General features: G+C 53.1%; 6 protein-coding genes across 6 annotated transcripts; 2 read left to right on the forward strand and 4 right to left on the reverse strand.

Moving 5' to 3' along the window:
* Window positions 1-1385: 1385 nt before the first annotated feature.
* Window positions 1386-2112, reverse strand: CKM354_000091600 (uncharacterized protein; the record flags this gene model as incomplete). Its single annotated transcript, XM_044796023.1, has 4 exons — window positions 1386-1537; window positions 1596-1756; window positions 1901-1973; window positions 2046-2112. The coding sequence occupies 4 exons, from the start codon at window positions 2110-2112 to the stop codon at window positions 1386-1388; spliced, it is 453 nt and encodes a 150-aa protein (XP_044651958.1).
* A 325-nt stretch (window positions 2113-2437) lies between these two features.
* CKM354_000091700 (prephenate dehydrogenase (NADP(+))) lies at window positions 2438-4209 on the forward strand (the record flags this gene model as incomplete). The annotated part of the gene is made up of 4 exons (XM_044796024.1): window positions 2438-2520; window positions 2834-2894; window positions 2964-3839; window positions 3901-4209. 4 exons carry the CDS (start codon window positions 2438-2440, stop codon window positions 4207-4209), a joined length of 1329 nt encoding a protein of 442 aa, XP_044651959.1.
* A 342-nt stretch (window positions 4210-4551) lies between these two features.
* On the reverse strand, window positions 4552-5592 carry CKM354_000091800 (uncharacterized protein; the record flags this gene model as incomplete). The annotated part of the gene is made up of 1 exon (XM_044796025.1): window positions 4552-5592. One exon carries the CDS (start codon window positions 5590-5592, stop codon window positions 4552-4554), a length of 1041 nt encoding a protein of 346 aa, XP_044651960.1.
* A 2374-nt stretch (window positions 5593-7966) lies between these two features.
* Window positions 7967-10325, reverse strand: CKM354_000091900 (uncharacterized protein; the record flags this gene model as incomplete). Its single annotated transcript, XM_044796026.1, has 6 exons — window positions 7967-8323; window positions 8422-8613; window positions 8779-9335; window positions 9402-9736; window positions 9798-10172; window positions 10267-10325. The coding sequence occupies 6 exons, from the start codon at window positions 10323-10325 to the stop codon at window positions 7967-7969; spliced, it is 1875 nt and encodes a 624-aa protein (XP_044651961.1).
* Window positions 10326-10743: 418 nt separating this feature from the next.
* On the reverse strand, window positions 10744-12199 carry CKM354_000092000 (uncharacterized protein; the record flags this gene model as incomplete). The annotated part of the gene is made up of 4 exons (XM_044796027.1): window positions 10744-11303; window positions 11362-11589; window positions 11639-11948; window positions 12026-12199. The coding sequence occupies 4 exons, from the start codon at window positions 12197-12199 to the stop codon at window positions 10744-10746; spliced, it is 1272 nt and encodes a 423-aa protein (XP_044651962.1).
* A 285-nt stretch (window positions 12200-12484) lies between these two features.
* On the forward strand, window positions 12485-14894 carry CKM354_000092100 (uncharacterized protein; the record flags this gene model as incomplete). Its single annotated transcript, XM_044796028.1, has 2 exons — window positions 12485-12660; window positions 12725-14894. The coding sequence occupies 2 exons, from the start codon at window positions 12485-12487 to the stop codon at window positions 14892-14894; spliced, it is 2346 nt and encodes a 781-aa protein (XP_044651963.1).
* Between the last annotated feature and the right edge of the window lie 177 nt (window positions 14895-15071).

Consider the following 15071-nt stretch of genomic DNA (forward strand, 5'->3'; position numbering starts at 1 on the left):
GCATACCTTCCATTAAGCATAGTCGAGTCCTGTCACATGCTCTCGTCTTCCGACTCCTGAATCTCGATTCACCGCACTTGTCACAAGCCGCAGGTTCGAGTCCTCACAGGCTATGAGTCCAACCATCATTCACCGCAGTCTTCCATCTGGCAAACAGTCTCAGGATACATACCATGTTAAAAGCAGGCCATGTCCAAGACATCTACCATATGTCCATCTGTTGCTGCGGCTTTGCCGCTGGACGTATGGTACACGGTCAAACGCAACACGCAGCATGATACAAGTATCGCATCCTCTCGCCTGATCTCCCGATCGATCTTCATCGCCACCATCGCTCCGAGAAAGAGAAGAGACAACACATCCGGATCAGTTCACAGCCAGTCCACCCAGGCAAATCTTCTCAGAGCCCCAAGACGATCGACAACTACGATCCCTCAGCAATACCAACAAGAGAACACATCCTACTTCTACCCATACCTCTTCTCCTTCCGCTCCTATCTCAGGAGGCCCCGAAATAAGCAGAGACCAAAATGTGTCTCATCTACTCCGTCCCCTGCCGCTGCGGCTACACAGGCAACATCCAAACCCGCTGTCCTGCAAACCCAGGCCGAGGCTTCACTCCAAAGTGTCGAACCTACGGAGTCCGCTTTACAGGTCGTGAGCCCATTGCCAAAACGTCCTTCTCTCGAGACGCGCATCCGAACTGGTCAGATGTCACCAGTGCGAGATGTCCGAAGTGTGGTAGAAAGTTGTACTTGTGGGGTGTGGGAAGGGAGATGGAGAGCTTGGGGATGGTTGGGTAAGTTTTGATCGTCTTTTCATGTAAATGTGCAGTTGTGCTGACTTGTATGTCTTTTAGGGAGAGCAGCCGGTCTAGACGTCGGGCGAGTCATGGGAAGCGAGTGCATTGGGCTTGAGAAAGATCGAGAGGTTGAGCTTGACGAATCGAACAGCAGTAGGATCGCAACAGCGCTGACTTTGGGAACGAAAAATACATGATTTTACATGATGAAAATTTTGATCTTGATTTAACCTGTCCGGCGTTGATGCCATTTTGTTGGGTGGAGTGTGGAACTGCGAGCGATGTCAGCGTTACAGAAGGCAATTAGTGCAATTGCCGCGCTGCAAGCGTCTCTCCTCTAGGCATAGCGCTTCCAATTGAGGTAAACATTGCGGCAAAATGAGAACTGGGTAACGAAGTCGCCAGAATCAGGTATTGCTTTCATAATGCGTGACTATGGAAATCACACATGGAGACCAGGCGATTAGTGCCGTCCTCCGCGATAGCGTCACATCCAGCAAATGGGCCTTTTTCTGTTCGTGATGCTCGTAGCCATGTCCCATACAAGTGCCGCGAGATCGCTTGCAAACAATATGCAAAGCGCTCACAGACGACGACCACGGCGACCACCCTTTCTCCTAGTAGAGTCGGATGGAGTAGGGGTGACATCCTCAATACGGCCGATCTTCATGCCGGAACGGGCGAGGGCACGGAGAGCGGACTGAGCACCTGGACCTGGGGTCTTGGTGCCGTTGCCTGAGGTGATTGTTAGCTACGCTATCTGAAGCTCCAGCCTGATTCCATTTGGACTTACCACCGGTAGCCCGGATCTTGACGTGGAGGGCAGTGATGCCCAATTCCTTGCAGCGGGTAGCGACGTCCTGGGCAGCCAACATGGCAGCGTATGGGGAGGACTCGTCACGGTCGGCCTTGACCTTCATGCCACCGGTGACACGGCTGATTGTTTCGCGGCCACTGGAATCACCCAGGTTAGCCTATGAACCATGCAGAAAAAGTTTTGTATAATGCAACCCGGCCAATCCCTCGAGCGGACGTTTCTGTCTCTTTTGCGCTTCCAGGATTGTCGCGAGTCGCTGATTTTGGGAGGATCAAACGTACGAAAGATCGGTGACGTGGACGAAGGTGTCGTTGAAGGAGGCGAAGATGCGTGCGACGCCGAAGACGAGCTCGCCTGTTCATTCCATCAGTATGGCTGTTTCTAATGTCGCGTGCGCTGGTTGCGGCGGTGGAGGAGGCGACTGACCCTCGCGGACCTGTGGGCCGAGCTGAACATTTTCCTGCACACGCGGTGCTGCCTTCTTTGGTGCCATTTTTGCTGGATGTGTCTGTCTTGTCCTGACGCTGGAGAAGCAACAGCGGAAGTGTCGTGCGTCTGGAGACGTCGAAATTGGTGGGCTTGTCGGAGCTGGATGTGCGCCAAGCCCGATCCCCGCGGCTCGTTCCACGCGCGCCGGACAGCTCTTTTTCTTGACTGCAAATCTCCCTCACCTTCTCCACCGCAACATTCCTCTTCTCGCGCCGACTTCCTTCCACAGCCACCTTCTTGTGCGCTCGGAAGAGTCATGACTGTGCCGCCTGAAGGCTGAAGCAGATTTTCCTTCGCCCTCACCGGATTACAGCACGCTAGCCGCCAACATGGGGGACGCCGTCGTGGGCATCATTGGCATGGGCGACATGGGGAAGATGTACGCGAGGAGGATCGCCGACGCTGGCTGGAAGTGAGTGCAGCCTCTTCTACGGCCTGCTTGGAGTGGAACACATCAATGGTAAGCGCGCCCTCCACCAACCCCCCTCCTTCCCCTTCTGCAATGATGACTTGAGTGCATTTGGCTCGAGTATGCTCGCCGGGCACCACTTTGCGTCGTCATGGCGCGCTGTGACCCGGCGATCGTCAATGATGTAAAATCTCAGCTACCTTAACAATTTTGTCTGAAACGCAGCACCGCATCTACACCTGCTCGCCTTGGTACCACTCGAAAGGCACGCTGCTAACATGCTCCCAGGTCATCTCCAGCTACTGATAGCAACCAGAGTCCACGCCTGCGATGTTCCCGAAAAGTATGAAGCCCTTAAGGCCGAGTTCGCCAGCAGAGTAGGACACCACCTAGATAGTCTCCGAAAATACAGCAAGAGAAGCATTCGCTGAACGCGCCTACTCCAGAGCAATGTCACAATCCTTCCAGATGGTCACCTCGTCTCCCGCAGCAGTGACTGGATCATGTACAGCGTCGAAGCCAAGAACATCGATGCTATCGTAGCGAAGTACGGTCCCAGCACCCGTATGGGAGCCATTGTCGGCGGCCAAACCTCGACCAAAGCCCCAGAGATCGCCGCCTTTGAGCGACACTTGCCCTCGGACGTTGAGATTGTCTCCTGTCACTCTCTACATGGCCCTGGCGTGGATCCGAAAGGCCAGCCCCTCGTCATCATCAATCACCGCGCCAGCGAGAAATCTGTCGCCCTCGTCGAACGTATTCTCTCCTGCTTCGAATCCACCTTCGTTCCCCTTTCCGCCGAGAATCACGACCGTATCACCGCCGACACCCAGGCCGTCACGCATCTCGCCTTTCTGTCAATGGGAACTGCCTGGCAAGCCAACGACCAATTTCCCTGGGAAGTACCCCGCTACATTGGCGGCATTGAAAATGTCAAGATCAACCTCATGATGCGCATCTACAGCAACAAATGGCACGTCTACGCCGGTCTAGCGATCCTGAATCCTTGGGCTAAAGCCCAAATCGCTCAATACGCAGAGAGTGTTACAGAATTGTATAAGCTCATGTTATCGAACCAGAAAGAAGAATTTGAAAACAGGATTTACGCGGCGAGAGACGCGGTGTTTGGTTCACAGAAATGGCATGAGAACGAAGGAGACAAGGAGGAATTGTTGCTGGAAGATGAACTATTGGACAAGTTTTCCCTGGGCGACAAACCACAGCAACGCGTCAAGAATAACCATTTGAGTTTGTTGGCGATTGTGGATTGTTGGTGGAAGTTGGGGATTGTGCCGTACGATCACATGATTTGTTCGACGCCGGTGAGGATCTCCTTGTTCCTACCAGATACAAATGGGTGACTTGTGCTGATTGTTGCTCCAGCTCTTCCGTCTTTGGCTCGGCATCACAGAATACGTCTACCGCTCTCCTTCCTTGCTGTCCGAATGCATTTCGACTGCTCTCAATGACGTCTCTTTCCGCGCCGACGATCTTGAATTTACCTTTGCTGCGAGAGACTGGTCTGAACGCGTGCAGTTGGGGCACATGGATGGCTATCGGGAGAAGTTTGAACGTATTCAGAAGTACTTCAGGCCGAGAGTGGCGGATGCGACGAAGGTGGGTAATGAAATGATCAAGACTATTGAGGCCAATCTCAAAGAGAGGAGGGCGAGGAAGGAGGTTGGGCAATGAACCGGCACGAGGTGTATTGGAAGTTCAACGGGCCATAGTGCAACGGGCTCTCCGTTGCATAGTATGTTCTTTACAGGATGTCCCATGGTTCCTTCACATATACAGTGCCAGAGGCATAGTTCACCATTGGCGCTCGGTGCACTTTCCTCTCGCCGCGCCTCTCTGAGACACAATATGCGACTAGGTGTCGCGCTGTCCACTTCTTACCCTTCCTTCACTCAGTTGTACACCTTTGTACTCTCATGATGTTCACGAATGTGTGCGGCTGTTGAGCACGCGTAAAGAAACAAAACCGTACCAACGCCAAATTCTTCCAGGCTTAGTGTCCAGAACGATAGGAGGCTAGGATCCCGCGCGCGATCTGTCAGCGAGCATGATATTTGCGCCGGCAATGCTCTCTTCCTCGACTCCGCTCACCGGTCGGCGGTAGTTCCGCGCAGTGTTTCGAAGACCTCGGACCGGGCTGCGCAAAGAGCAATCGCGGAAGGGGTTCTGTAGAACACAGAGCTGCGCGATCTGGAATCCAGCCCAGGCCAGCAGAATCAAGAGTGGTGTTTGGAGTACGTTCAGCAGTTGACGTGATTGCGTATCTGGAATCCTCTTGCCCAATGTTGGAACCACCAATAGGCACATGAGTACGAGAACGAACACGTAGACTGCATAGATCCCTAAGTTATGGGACAGCGCGCAGCCGAGGTGTGTCACGTAGGGATACGCGAAAAACAGACAGATGGATGTCATGACTGCCAGATCATGTTCGTCCGGTACGGATGTCCCAAGGTAGACGGCCATAGTGACTGGTCCACTAATGGTCAGGAGGAACTGGAGCATAGAGGGTTTTCCGCACGGGGCTTTGGCTTTGATGCGCCTCCAAAGCAACAGCCCGGACCAGACTAGCCCTACAATGTTGATCAAGATAGGCAGCAATGGACGCAGGAGATACCACAGCCACAGTAGGCCCTGCTCAGTAATGTCCGCTGGGGGCAATCCATGGTTGACGGACCATTTGTTTCCGACCGGCTGTGCAGCGGCTGTGCAGACGAAGAGCAATGTGAAAAGAAAGTGACCTTGCGTTTCCAAAAATGCCAAAGCTATGGCGAGATCTTCGAGCCCCGCGTAGACTAGTTGTAAGGCCATACACCATGCGTTTGAAAGGCCTGTGCCTTGACAATTGCCAGGAGGGAAGTGCGGATTGTGAAAGCTGCGGCTTCCTCCCGGATGATTGACTTCTGCGCGGAAAGTATTTTGCTCACCACTTCCAGTAAACTCCAAGTTGACGTTGCGCATCTCGGAGAAGAAGACTTTGAGCGCCGCTAGGCCTGGTCTGATTTTGTTCGTGAGTTCTTGGTGGAACGCAAACCTGTTGCGAAGCCGACGTTCCATGGACGCGGCAGCCCTCTGTCTTTTCTCCTGTCTGACGTTCTCCATATATATCGCGCCGTGAGCGAACCTCTTCCTCTGGAATTATATGCCGTGGCTGACGTTGCAAAGTCGGTAGATCCCAGACTCCGAAGGCACGAGCACTACCCGTGACACAAAACGTGTGAACCCCTGGGTGGAGGCTACGTGCAGGAGATAGTGATGAATCTTGCTGGATGGAGTCGGCTTGATCACTTTCTTTGCTCAACGGGTCTTCGAGTGGGCCGTTATTGGTAGCTGGAAGATAGCCACTGAAGGAGAATCAGAGTGGTCGGAGAACCGGGGCCCATATGAGGATTGGCATGAGAGCTGATTGAGGAAGCGAGGAGATCCGCGATTGTCTGCTTACCATAGGACATAAAGCTGGTGTGAGTCTCATGGCTTCCAGAGAGGCGGAGCAATACATTGCGTCGGGTATCGATGCGCTGTCCACGTGTGTTTGGCGACCCCACGGACTTCACTTTGCCCAGCAGTGTCGAACGTATGGTGGGCGCACCCTGGCCATGAAGATCAGCTCGAACCGCAGGTCATCGCTGCGAATGATGCTCGAGAGAGTACATCAGTGGCTGTGAGTCTTTGGGCATCCATCAAGCAGCTGGTCCACGTTTCGAGCATGCGCGAAGCGAAGAGCTGACATCGGCTGCCGAAGCGAATCCTTACCCAGGCCGCTGCATGAACACATCATTTTCATGGCTGTGCAACGGAACGTGCTGGTACCATCATGCGGGGCTGTCGCACGACATGTCGTGGCGTCCGATGACTTGTACGCCGGGAAAGATAAGTCAACAAGTATGAGAGGCCGCCCGTTCAGCTGACTGCAGTGCAGAATTCCATTCTTGCTCTGCCACATACTTGAGATCAACAAGTTGAACGACCTGGACACTTATTGAGAGGAGCTCTTTACAGCTCCAGAATCATTCATGGTGCCGGTATGCAGGCAGCAACAAATTTCATTCGAAAGTCTCGTGTTTTCCTTATGATGTGGTTACCACCACATGACCCAGCAGATCTCGAAGCTGTTCCCGCCAACGATGAGAAACAGTTAGCCTCATACACAACGAAGGATCGAGTGGAGTGGCGATACAGCCCATGGCTCGACGATGTTGGAGCCGCAGTGGATGGCCACGAAAATTCCTGGTACGACAGCCTTGGTATGTGGATAGTTGTGTGTTAGACACAGTCTCGGGTGGTAGACCTGCTCGCTGACACTGAACAGAGACACCAATCTACAGCTGGCATTGTCCGGCAGACGCTGTCGCAAAGCCAACGTGTAGGTTCGACAAAAGAGGAGCAATAAGAAGGCAAGTCTCTGCATGGAAATGCAGGGCTTGCGGTCAGGTTCTTTCTTTTCAGAAGCTCAGCATCATTGTCGTCACTCCAATACCGATGTTCGTCCTTAATGCATACAGCATACAGCATACCAGCGCAGAAAGACTTCTGGGGCTAGAATCGTCTCTACATCGGACGCTCAAATTTTTCGCGCCATTAATTGATCCTGGAGGCATAACGTTCTTTCTGGCAGGAATAGCAGTCACGTTTCTCCTGGGTCTTCTCTGGCGTTATAGACAAGCAGCGCACGGGAGTTGGGTACTACTGGTTGCGGCATCCATTGTTTCACTACTGTCGGGCGTCGCAGCTGGTCTGGGTCCACTCATTGTGGCGCTTTGTGTTTTGCCTTGGAGTCTGTATATCGTCCTCCTTTGCACCGACGGAAGTCATGTCAGAGCCGGAAGTGTGAGTGGCAGAGCCAGTGACAGCAACACAGTGCTAATAGATCGAGGATAGGAGCCCGAAGTGCAACGATGCCATGTCTGTTGAAGCATAGAGAGTAAGTAAGAGGAACAGTGGCCGAGGAACAGTGCTGATTGGTCCAGGAACGGAATTTGGGAGGGCGCGGATGTCAGCCGCGTGGTCTTGTTGATCTTGTTTGCGATGCGTTGTGGTTATGATTCCGACGCGAGATATACCACTGTGCTCAAGTGTGTTTGGATTCGGACTTTCTTGCAGTCTTGTGTTGTCATGATTTATAAGGTCCAATCCAATTGAATGCAAGAATCCTCTGTGGATGATGGCGAAATCGGGTGATGAAGCTTGCGGCGCCCAGATGTGCTTAGCCCGTGCGGATGTATATTGCTATTGACGCTTAAAAAGGCGTGCAGTGAATGAAGGACATCGCTTTCGTCGGAGCGCGTGAGTCAGCATGTCTTGAATAGCTGCTCCGACCCAAGGCACGGAAGTGTATCTTTCCAGTGCCGTCGGAATCTATCACAGGCGACTGAAGAGAACTGATACGGTCTCTCGGCTAGCCTATATATAACATTCTGTTCGCGCTGAGATGCTAGCAGGCCATCGTGATTCGACCGTCTCCGGTCTGTAAGCGCTCTGTGTCGTTAAATTCTTCCTGATTGCGGTGTTGTGACATTCCTGGACTGAATGCCGCACCAGCGAAGTCCACGGGTGATAGAAGTCCATCGAAGTTCAGCAAAGAGTTCCAGTTCCCTGGACTGAGGCTGGTATCAGATGTCGGTATTGCCGAAGCTGGTGCACGATTGACATCACTTAACCATACGTAATCAAGGACGAATTCAAGGCTGTCCCGCCGAGCCTTGTCCATTTCGATCGTCGCAGGAAGTGTCGAATCAACAAGAAGCCGTGCGAGTGCTTGGTCGATGTTGAACTCGTGGATAGCCAGTTTCTGTCTTACCGCTCAGCACATATCGATGACGCATGGGATGCAACGGAGGGGAAATTGGAGGGAGTGTGCAAAGTTGTGAGCTGGGGCAAGTCACTTACCATTGGCTTGAGATGGGCCCAATTCTGATGAGACTGCTCCAAGAACTTCAGGCATGTATCCAAACCTTCAGCTGCCTTGATCACTGTGTTCTCATCTGGAGAATGCAGGAACAATTTGTGGATAGAAGCAATGCAAGCTGCAATGTAACCTAGTGAGCTTCCACGCGCGCAACATCCGGTGTGCTGCACTGTCTTCAGAACATCGGTAAGCTGCGCACAGTGCCGTTGACAGCGATCCAGACCATCTCTGGCAAAGCTTGGGGGAAAAGAGTTGCTCCAGCGCCACCGATGATTGTATAAGTGACTGGGCCGATACAGTAGGGCACCACAAAAGTGGTACAGACTTCGAGCCCATACGAAGGAACCGACTCGTTGCCGATCGTAGCCTTCGTAGGTGCCGTAGAGCCCATTGATGTGCTGAGTAAGGTTCTCGGACCCTGTGGCATGTCTGCTCTCAAAACTCATGAGCAGACTGCTGAGCTTCGCAAATTCACTCTGCGGATCCCAGCATGGCACTTCAGGAACGTCCTCCAAGGACGAAATCTTCACAATGCGCCCGAGCAGCGAAGCTGTGAGTGCCGAGATGGCAAAGTTGTCGAGGGACTGGGCTGTCTCCGACTGCCATGGTTTGTCCAAGACAGCTAAGGTAGGCGCGTCGTTACGATGTGATCCCAAACGGAACGATTCCTCATCACAGGGGAGTCTGACAGTGCAGTCAGAGTCGACAATAGAGACAGGCCAACTCCGACCGCAAGCGAAGAAGCTATCCAATAGGTATACCGACCAGAAGACTCGCCGGCGTTCTTCTTGCTGCCAAACTGGTATGGATGCGTCAGGCTCTGCGTTGAGCTTCAGATCTTGCACAAATCGAATGGCCAAGCCAGTTTTGACCCAGCCCTGTCGCGGTCGGCCAGCTAAAGCCAGACTGTCAGCTCACATGCTCGTGCACAAGCCTTCGATCCCCAGAGTTCGGGACGCACCAACGAAGTCTATGATCGCAAGCAGGACTGGGGCTTGCACACTGTCAAGATCAGTGCAAGGATCGCCATCAAGCACTCGGTTCTTGAGGATAGCCCATGACTTCTTTGCATAGCTTGCGACCGCCACCAGTGGATCTGGTTTGAAATAATCGTCTCGGCTGTAACGTGCAGCAGTGGCAGCGAATGCAAGCAGCAGATGCTCTGGCAGATCCCCGGTCTGAAGTCGTCGGCGCATGTTAGCCTCGTGAAACAAGCAGTATGGCTGGTTCTGGCAGTTTGAGAAGTACACGTCGGTTAGTTTGGCAATTACATGTGCCGGTGGTCGTTCTTCGAAGCTGCACGCCAGCCATTAGTCACGCGCGATGCCTGCGAGATCCAGAAACGAGATGGCCTCACCGTGTAGCGCGGTCCGCTGCTTGGTTGGCAGGATCTTGAGGGACAGAATGCAAGACCGGACTTGATGACTCCATTGCCTGCGGCAAGCGCTGTGGCACCAACATGGGGCGTTCGATTCCCTTGGGATCGTCTTTCCACTGTCCATTAGCGTAGGCTAAAGGCGTGCTCGACTCTCCAATAGCGGACGGGAAACCTATGCCTTGGAAGGAGCTGCCAGGCATCAGGGACGAATGTGCTGCAGCGAAGTCCGCCTCCACAGCATGTTGCACGGAGAGGGTCGCTGTAGATTGCGCATCTGCGTAGCGACATGCCTGACCTAGCCGTACGCAGAATGCACACGCCGGGCGCTCACCCGGGCAGCGTGTTTTCTTCCTCCTATTGCCATCATCAATACAATATCCTCGTAGCTTCAACCTCCCCCGTTGACATGGCTGCATCTGTCGTGCCCGGTGAGGGGGTTCTGACACACCTGCAGTTCAGACATGCTTGGCGAACACGCTTAGCCTCCGGCTCGCCGTTACGCGACATGTTCGAACGGCAGAAGTGAAAACAGAGTGGCCAGGCTCTTGCGAGGCTTCACAGATCTAGCATGGCGGAGGCAGAGGTGGGGTAGCGCTGGTTGTTCGCCACAGCCGCATTGCCACGTCCAGTCACGTCAGAGGCCTGGACTTACGGCGATCGAGGCGTGAGCCGGACCAGAAGGAGGAGAAGAACTGAAGAATGAGGGTTTCGAAATATGGTCTGCACGTGGCTAGAACGCCTGTTTGACATATCACACCTGTATTGTGTTGGGCGAGGACGAAGGACAGAAGTGGCAGCTGAAGTGGTCTTGAGGTCGTCAATTAATTCACGACGCATCACATCAACTTTGATGTGGAACGGAACGGGCCTTTCCATCCCATCTCCGAGCCTCGTTGCTGCGTTGCTTCCACAACTCTCTACTCACTCACAACTTACTCAACCCACGAACCTCTTGCACAATGGCCAAATCCGCCAAAATCTCTTCACTACCACCACCGACCACCATGACGCGCACGTCTCGGCTGATCTGCTCCACGCGTCCTCCTCTGCCTCCCTTGGAATAGCCCAGACCGCCCATGGTTTGTTGGGCCTCCCTGTTCACGAACTCCAGCGTCTGCGCTGCCAGCACTTTGAAGTTCGCGAACTGCCCTCCAAGCTGCGCGTCTACGCCTCTGCGCTGGGCTTCCGAATTGAGATATACCAGTTGCTCCATTAGCGCATGCGCCGACTCCACCTTTCTCCCGCTCGCACTGAACTTGCTCCGGATCATCTGGTTGTCCAGCAGTGGCTTTCCGAATGTCTCACGTACCGCCGCGTACTGATAGGCATCTTCAATACAACAACGCGCGAGCCGCAGACTCGTTGCGCCTAGCCACAACCGTTCGTGGTTGAAGTTGGACATGATGATTCCAAATCCGCGATTCTCTTGACCCAACAAGTTCTCCACTGGCACTTCAACGTCGTCGAATTCGATGTATGTCGAGGCTGCGATGATACGCCATTAGTGTCTGGTGCGCTCGACACTCCAAGACAGCCCACTCACCACTCGAAAGGACGCCAGAATTGTTGATCTTCTTACGTGTCACGCCTCGCGCAGTCAACGGAATCATCAATGCAGACACTCCATCCTTGCCTGGTCCACCAGTGCGCACCGCAGCAGTACAGTAGTCCGCGAACGACCCATTTGTTATCCATTTCTTGGCGCCATTCACAATATATTTGTCACCTTGACGGACCGCGGTAGTGGTAATGCCTGCAACGTCGGATCCAGCTGCGCCAAATGTCAGCATTTGTTCGTGTATACGCACCATACAACTGACCATCTGGCTCCGTCACGGCGAGACAAAACCTCGTGCTCCCACTCAGGACTGACGGCAAGTACTTCCGCTTCTGCTCTTCGTTTCCATATACCACGAGCGGAGGGGCTCCAATGGAATTACCACAAGTCAGCGCCCAGATAACACCCAGGTAGCCGATTCGTGCTATCTCGTCTATCACAACCAGATCATGGAAACCATCCCAGTGCTCTGGATCGATATCGCCAGGCAGACGCTGGCCATTGAGCTGTGCATTTGCGAGAGGGTATACTGCTGCTGCTTGATAACCCAATCGCGAATGCTCCGCGATGACCTGTCGAAGAACAATTCAGCATCCATTGTCGGCTGAGAGCAAGAAGTCTGAGATATTTGGCACCGCGAAGTACTCACCTCTTTTGGTACAACACCCTCACTCTCCCATTGATCCGCGAATGGAAGTAGATGGCCATCGACGTATTTGCGAACCTCTCGTTGCAAATGTCGATGCGACTCGTTGTAGAACGGTGAAGTGCCGCGACTGAGCCATAGTGGCTCTGCATACGGTATCCGTGCGTGTTTCGACATTGTTCAAGCGGTCGCTTATGGTAGTCGGCAAAGGTGTTCGCCCGCGATGCCCAAGTCATCTACATACTGGGCTGCCGATGCGTTGCCAAGGTCGAAGTTCAGAGTACCTCAAATTCTGGGGCCGTCTCCGACCGTCCCCACACGGACCGCGTTTCTAGCCAAAAACGGCGATTCCGTGCGCCACGCTCAGGGTAGTAGGTATTGGTATGTACAGTATTGATCACACCCATCTTTTCAGGACTATCGTCGAGAAGCCATCATACACACACACACGCTCGAACGGGAATGTCTAAACAATCAGACGAGCCGGCTGCCCTGTACATTGCGCCTATTCCCCTCGACGATGATGAACAACCTCGGATCCGACGAGTGTTGATAACGAATCGTGGAGAGATAGCATGTCGAATAGCTGAGACTTGTCGGAAGCTCGGTGTGACAGCGATCGCCGTATATGTGGACGAGTATGTATTTGATTCCAAGGCACGCACGGGTCTGCGTTGACTACTGCTGACCGTCTTTGCTCAGAGATGCGACTTCCAAACACATTCTCGAAGCTGACGAGGCCATCGGACTGGGGGCAATCGATCAGAAAGGTGGCAATCCATACCTGAACATCAGCCTTTTGATTCAGACTGCACTCAGTGCCGGAGCGGACGCTGTTCACCCAGGTTATGGATACCTCAGCGAGAATGCAGCTTTTGCAACTGCTGTACGGGAGGCAGGGATAGCATTCATAGGGCCAAGCTCCCATGCTATGTCCACGTTGGGCGACAAAAGATCAGCAAAAGCCTATTTGCGAGAACATGATTCTAGAGTGCCATTGATACCCGGTGCCTTCGGAGCAAGTCAAGACGTCGACGACCTCCAGCGATTCGCGGACGAGATGGGATATCCCGTTATGCTGAAGGCTTCAGCAGGAGGCGGAGGGAAGGGCATGCGCATTGTTCGCGAAGCATCCGCATTTCCAGGAGAACTTCGCACGGCCCAGTCTGAAGCAGCACGGTTCTTTGGATCTACCGATTGCATTCTGGAGAAGTATATCGAAGCGGGCAAGCACATTGAGATTCAAATCATCGGTGATAAGCATGGCAATGTGTACAGTCTTGGGGAACGGGAGTGCTCAGTCCAGCGACGTCACCAGAAGGTGGTTGAAGAGACGCCTTCGCCATGGCTTGATGCCGCCAAGCGCCAAGAAATGAGTGAAGCCGCCGTCCGCGTAGCAAAACTACTCGGCTATGAAAACGCTGGTACTGTGGAGTTCGTTTTTGATGTGCAGACTGGGAAATTTTACTTCCTCGAAGTGAACACCCGCTTGCAGGTCGAGCATCCCATTACTGAGGAGGTAACCAGGCTGGATATCGTATCGTTACAATTGTTCGTAGCGGCGGGTGGTGATCTCTCGTCACTTCCACCGCTGCAATCGATTCAACAAATTGGCCACGCTATCGAATGCCGACTATGTGCTGAGGATCCAAGCCGAGACTTCTTTCCGCAAACGGGTATCATCAGGCTTTGGCAGCCAGCGAAGCTCTCGGAGGCAGAGTCTAGACATGTTCGATTCGAGACCGGTGTTCGAAGCGGGTCGCAGATCTCCATCCACTTCGATCCAATGATCGCCAAAATTGTAGTCTGGGCACCGACGAGAGGACAAGCACGAAACCGACTGGCTCGCGTCCTCGCTGAAACTGCTTGCATCGGTGTAAGAACAAATCAGCAGTTTCTACAGAAATGTCTACTCAACCCTGGCTTCTCAAATCCTGGCTATACCACATCATTTATTCCACAAAACCTCCCTGCATTGTTGGCCCCGTCAGACCAGCGAGCTGCCACACATTTAGTCGCCAGTCTACCATTGATCGCGGGATACATTCTCAGTGCGCTACCGCAATATCTGCCGCGATCACGTAGTTCCGGAAGAGCTTTCGCCGAAGTCGGATCTGGTTTTAGAAATCAGAACTATGATAGAGTCAATCGCGCACAGCGCAGAATTGTTCTCATGCCAGACGCCAACGCGAATATGCAGCCATTTCTCTGTTCATGGGACTCCAAGGGAAGCCGAGACAAAGGCGCACGCTTCGATGGCCTGGTAGCTCCTCTTCCTAAAGCAAGAGGCCTCACTAAGTCGCCTGCTGGCGCGGCTGCAATTTATAACACTTTGAGCAACGCCTTGAGAAGTGGCAGCCTTCCTGGCGAGGTGACTCACAACGTCGCAATCAACTCGACTACTGTCAGTACTGTCAAATCAGGAGTTGCATCTTGGTTACATGCAACAACCCACGTCTCTATCGACGGTGTGAACTATTCGATCGATATGGCCACAGAGCGAGAAGACACAAGCTCCTCCAGCATCACACATACGGGAACTGGCGTAAGAGCCATGTGCCATCTTCCTCACCTTGGCACCTGGGTCGATCTCTTCTGCTTCAGTGTCCTATCTTACTTCGAACACTTGCGGGAAGCTAGCGAAGGCGGCGCAGGAGAGAAGCTGAGAATCGTGACTGCGCCGATGCCCTGCAAGGTCCTCTCTGTGCTCAAAAAGGATGGTGACAGCGTGAAAGCCGGGGAGAAATTGATAGTTGTGGAAAGCATGAAAATGGAGATCAACATCAATGCGGCAGTTGATGGCACATTTCGGTCAAAAGTACAGGAACAAGACGCCGTGAATGAAGGAACGACGCTTTGTGTTGTGGAATAGAATTCAGCAAAGTGGATCTGGTGATGTTGATGCGCTCTACGTCTCACGATTTTATCGCTCCAAGCACCAGGATTGAGTCGCGATACGAACTCCAATGGCATCGAGACTACATGTACTTCGAAATTGCTCAATCTACACATCAGACCGAGCTTCATCGCACAAATGGCTTCTGCATGT

Source organism: Cercospora kikuchii (genome assembly GCF_019650295.1).
Source record: "Cercospora kikuchii DNA, contig_00001, whole genome shotgun sequence".
Classification (NCBI taxonomy): Eukaryota; Fungi; Ascomycota; class Dothideomycetes; order Mycosphaerellales; family Mycosphaerellaceae; genus Cercospora; species Cercospora kikuchii.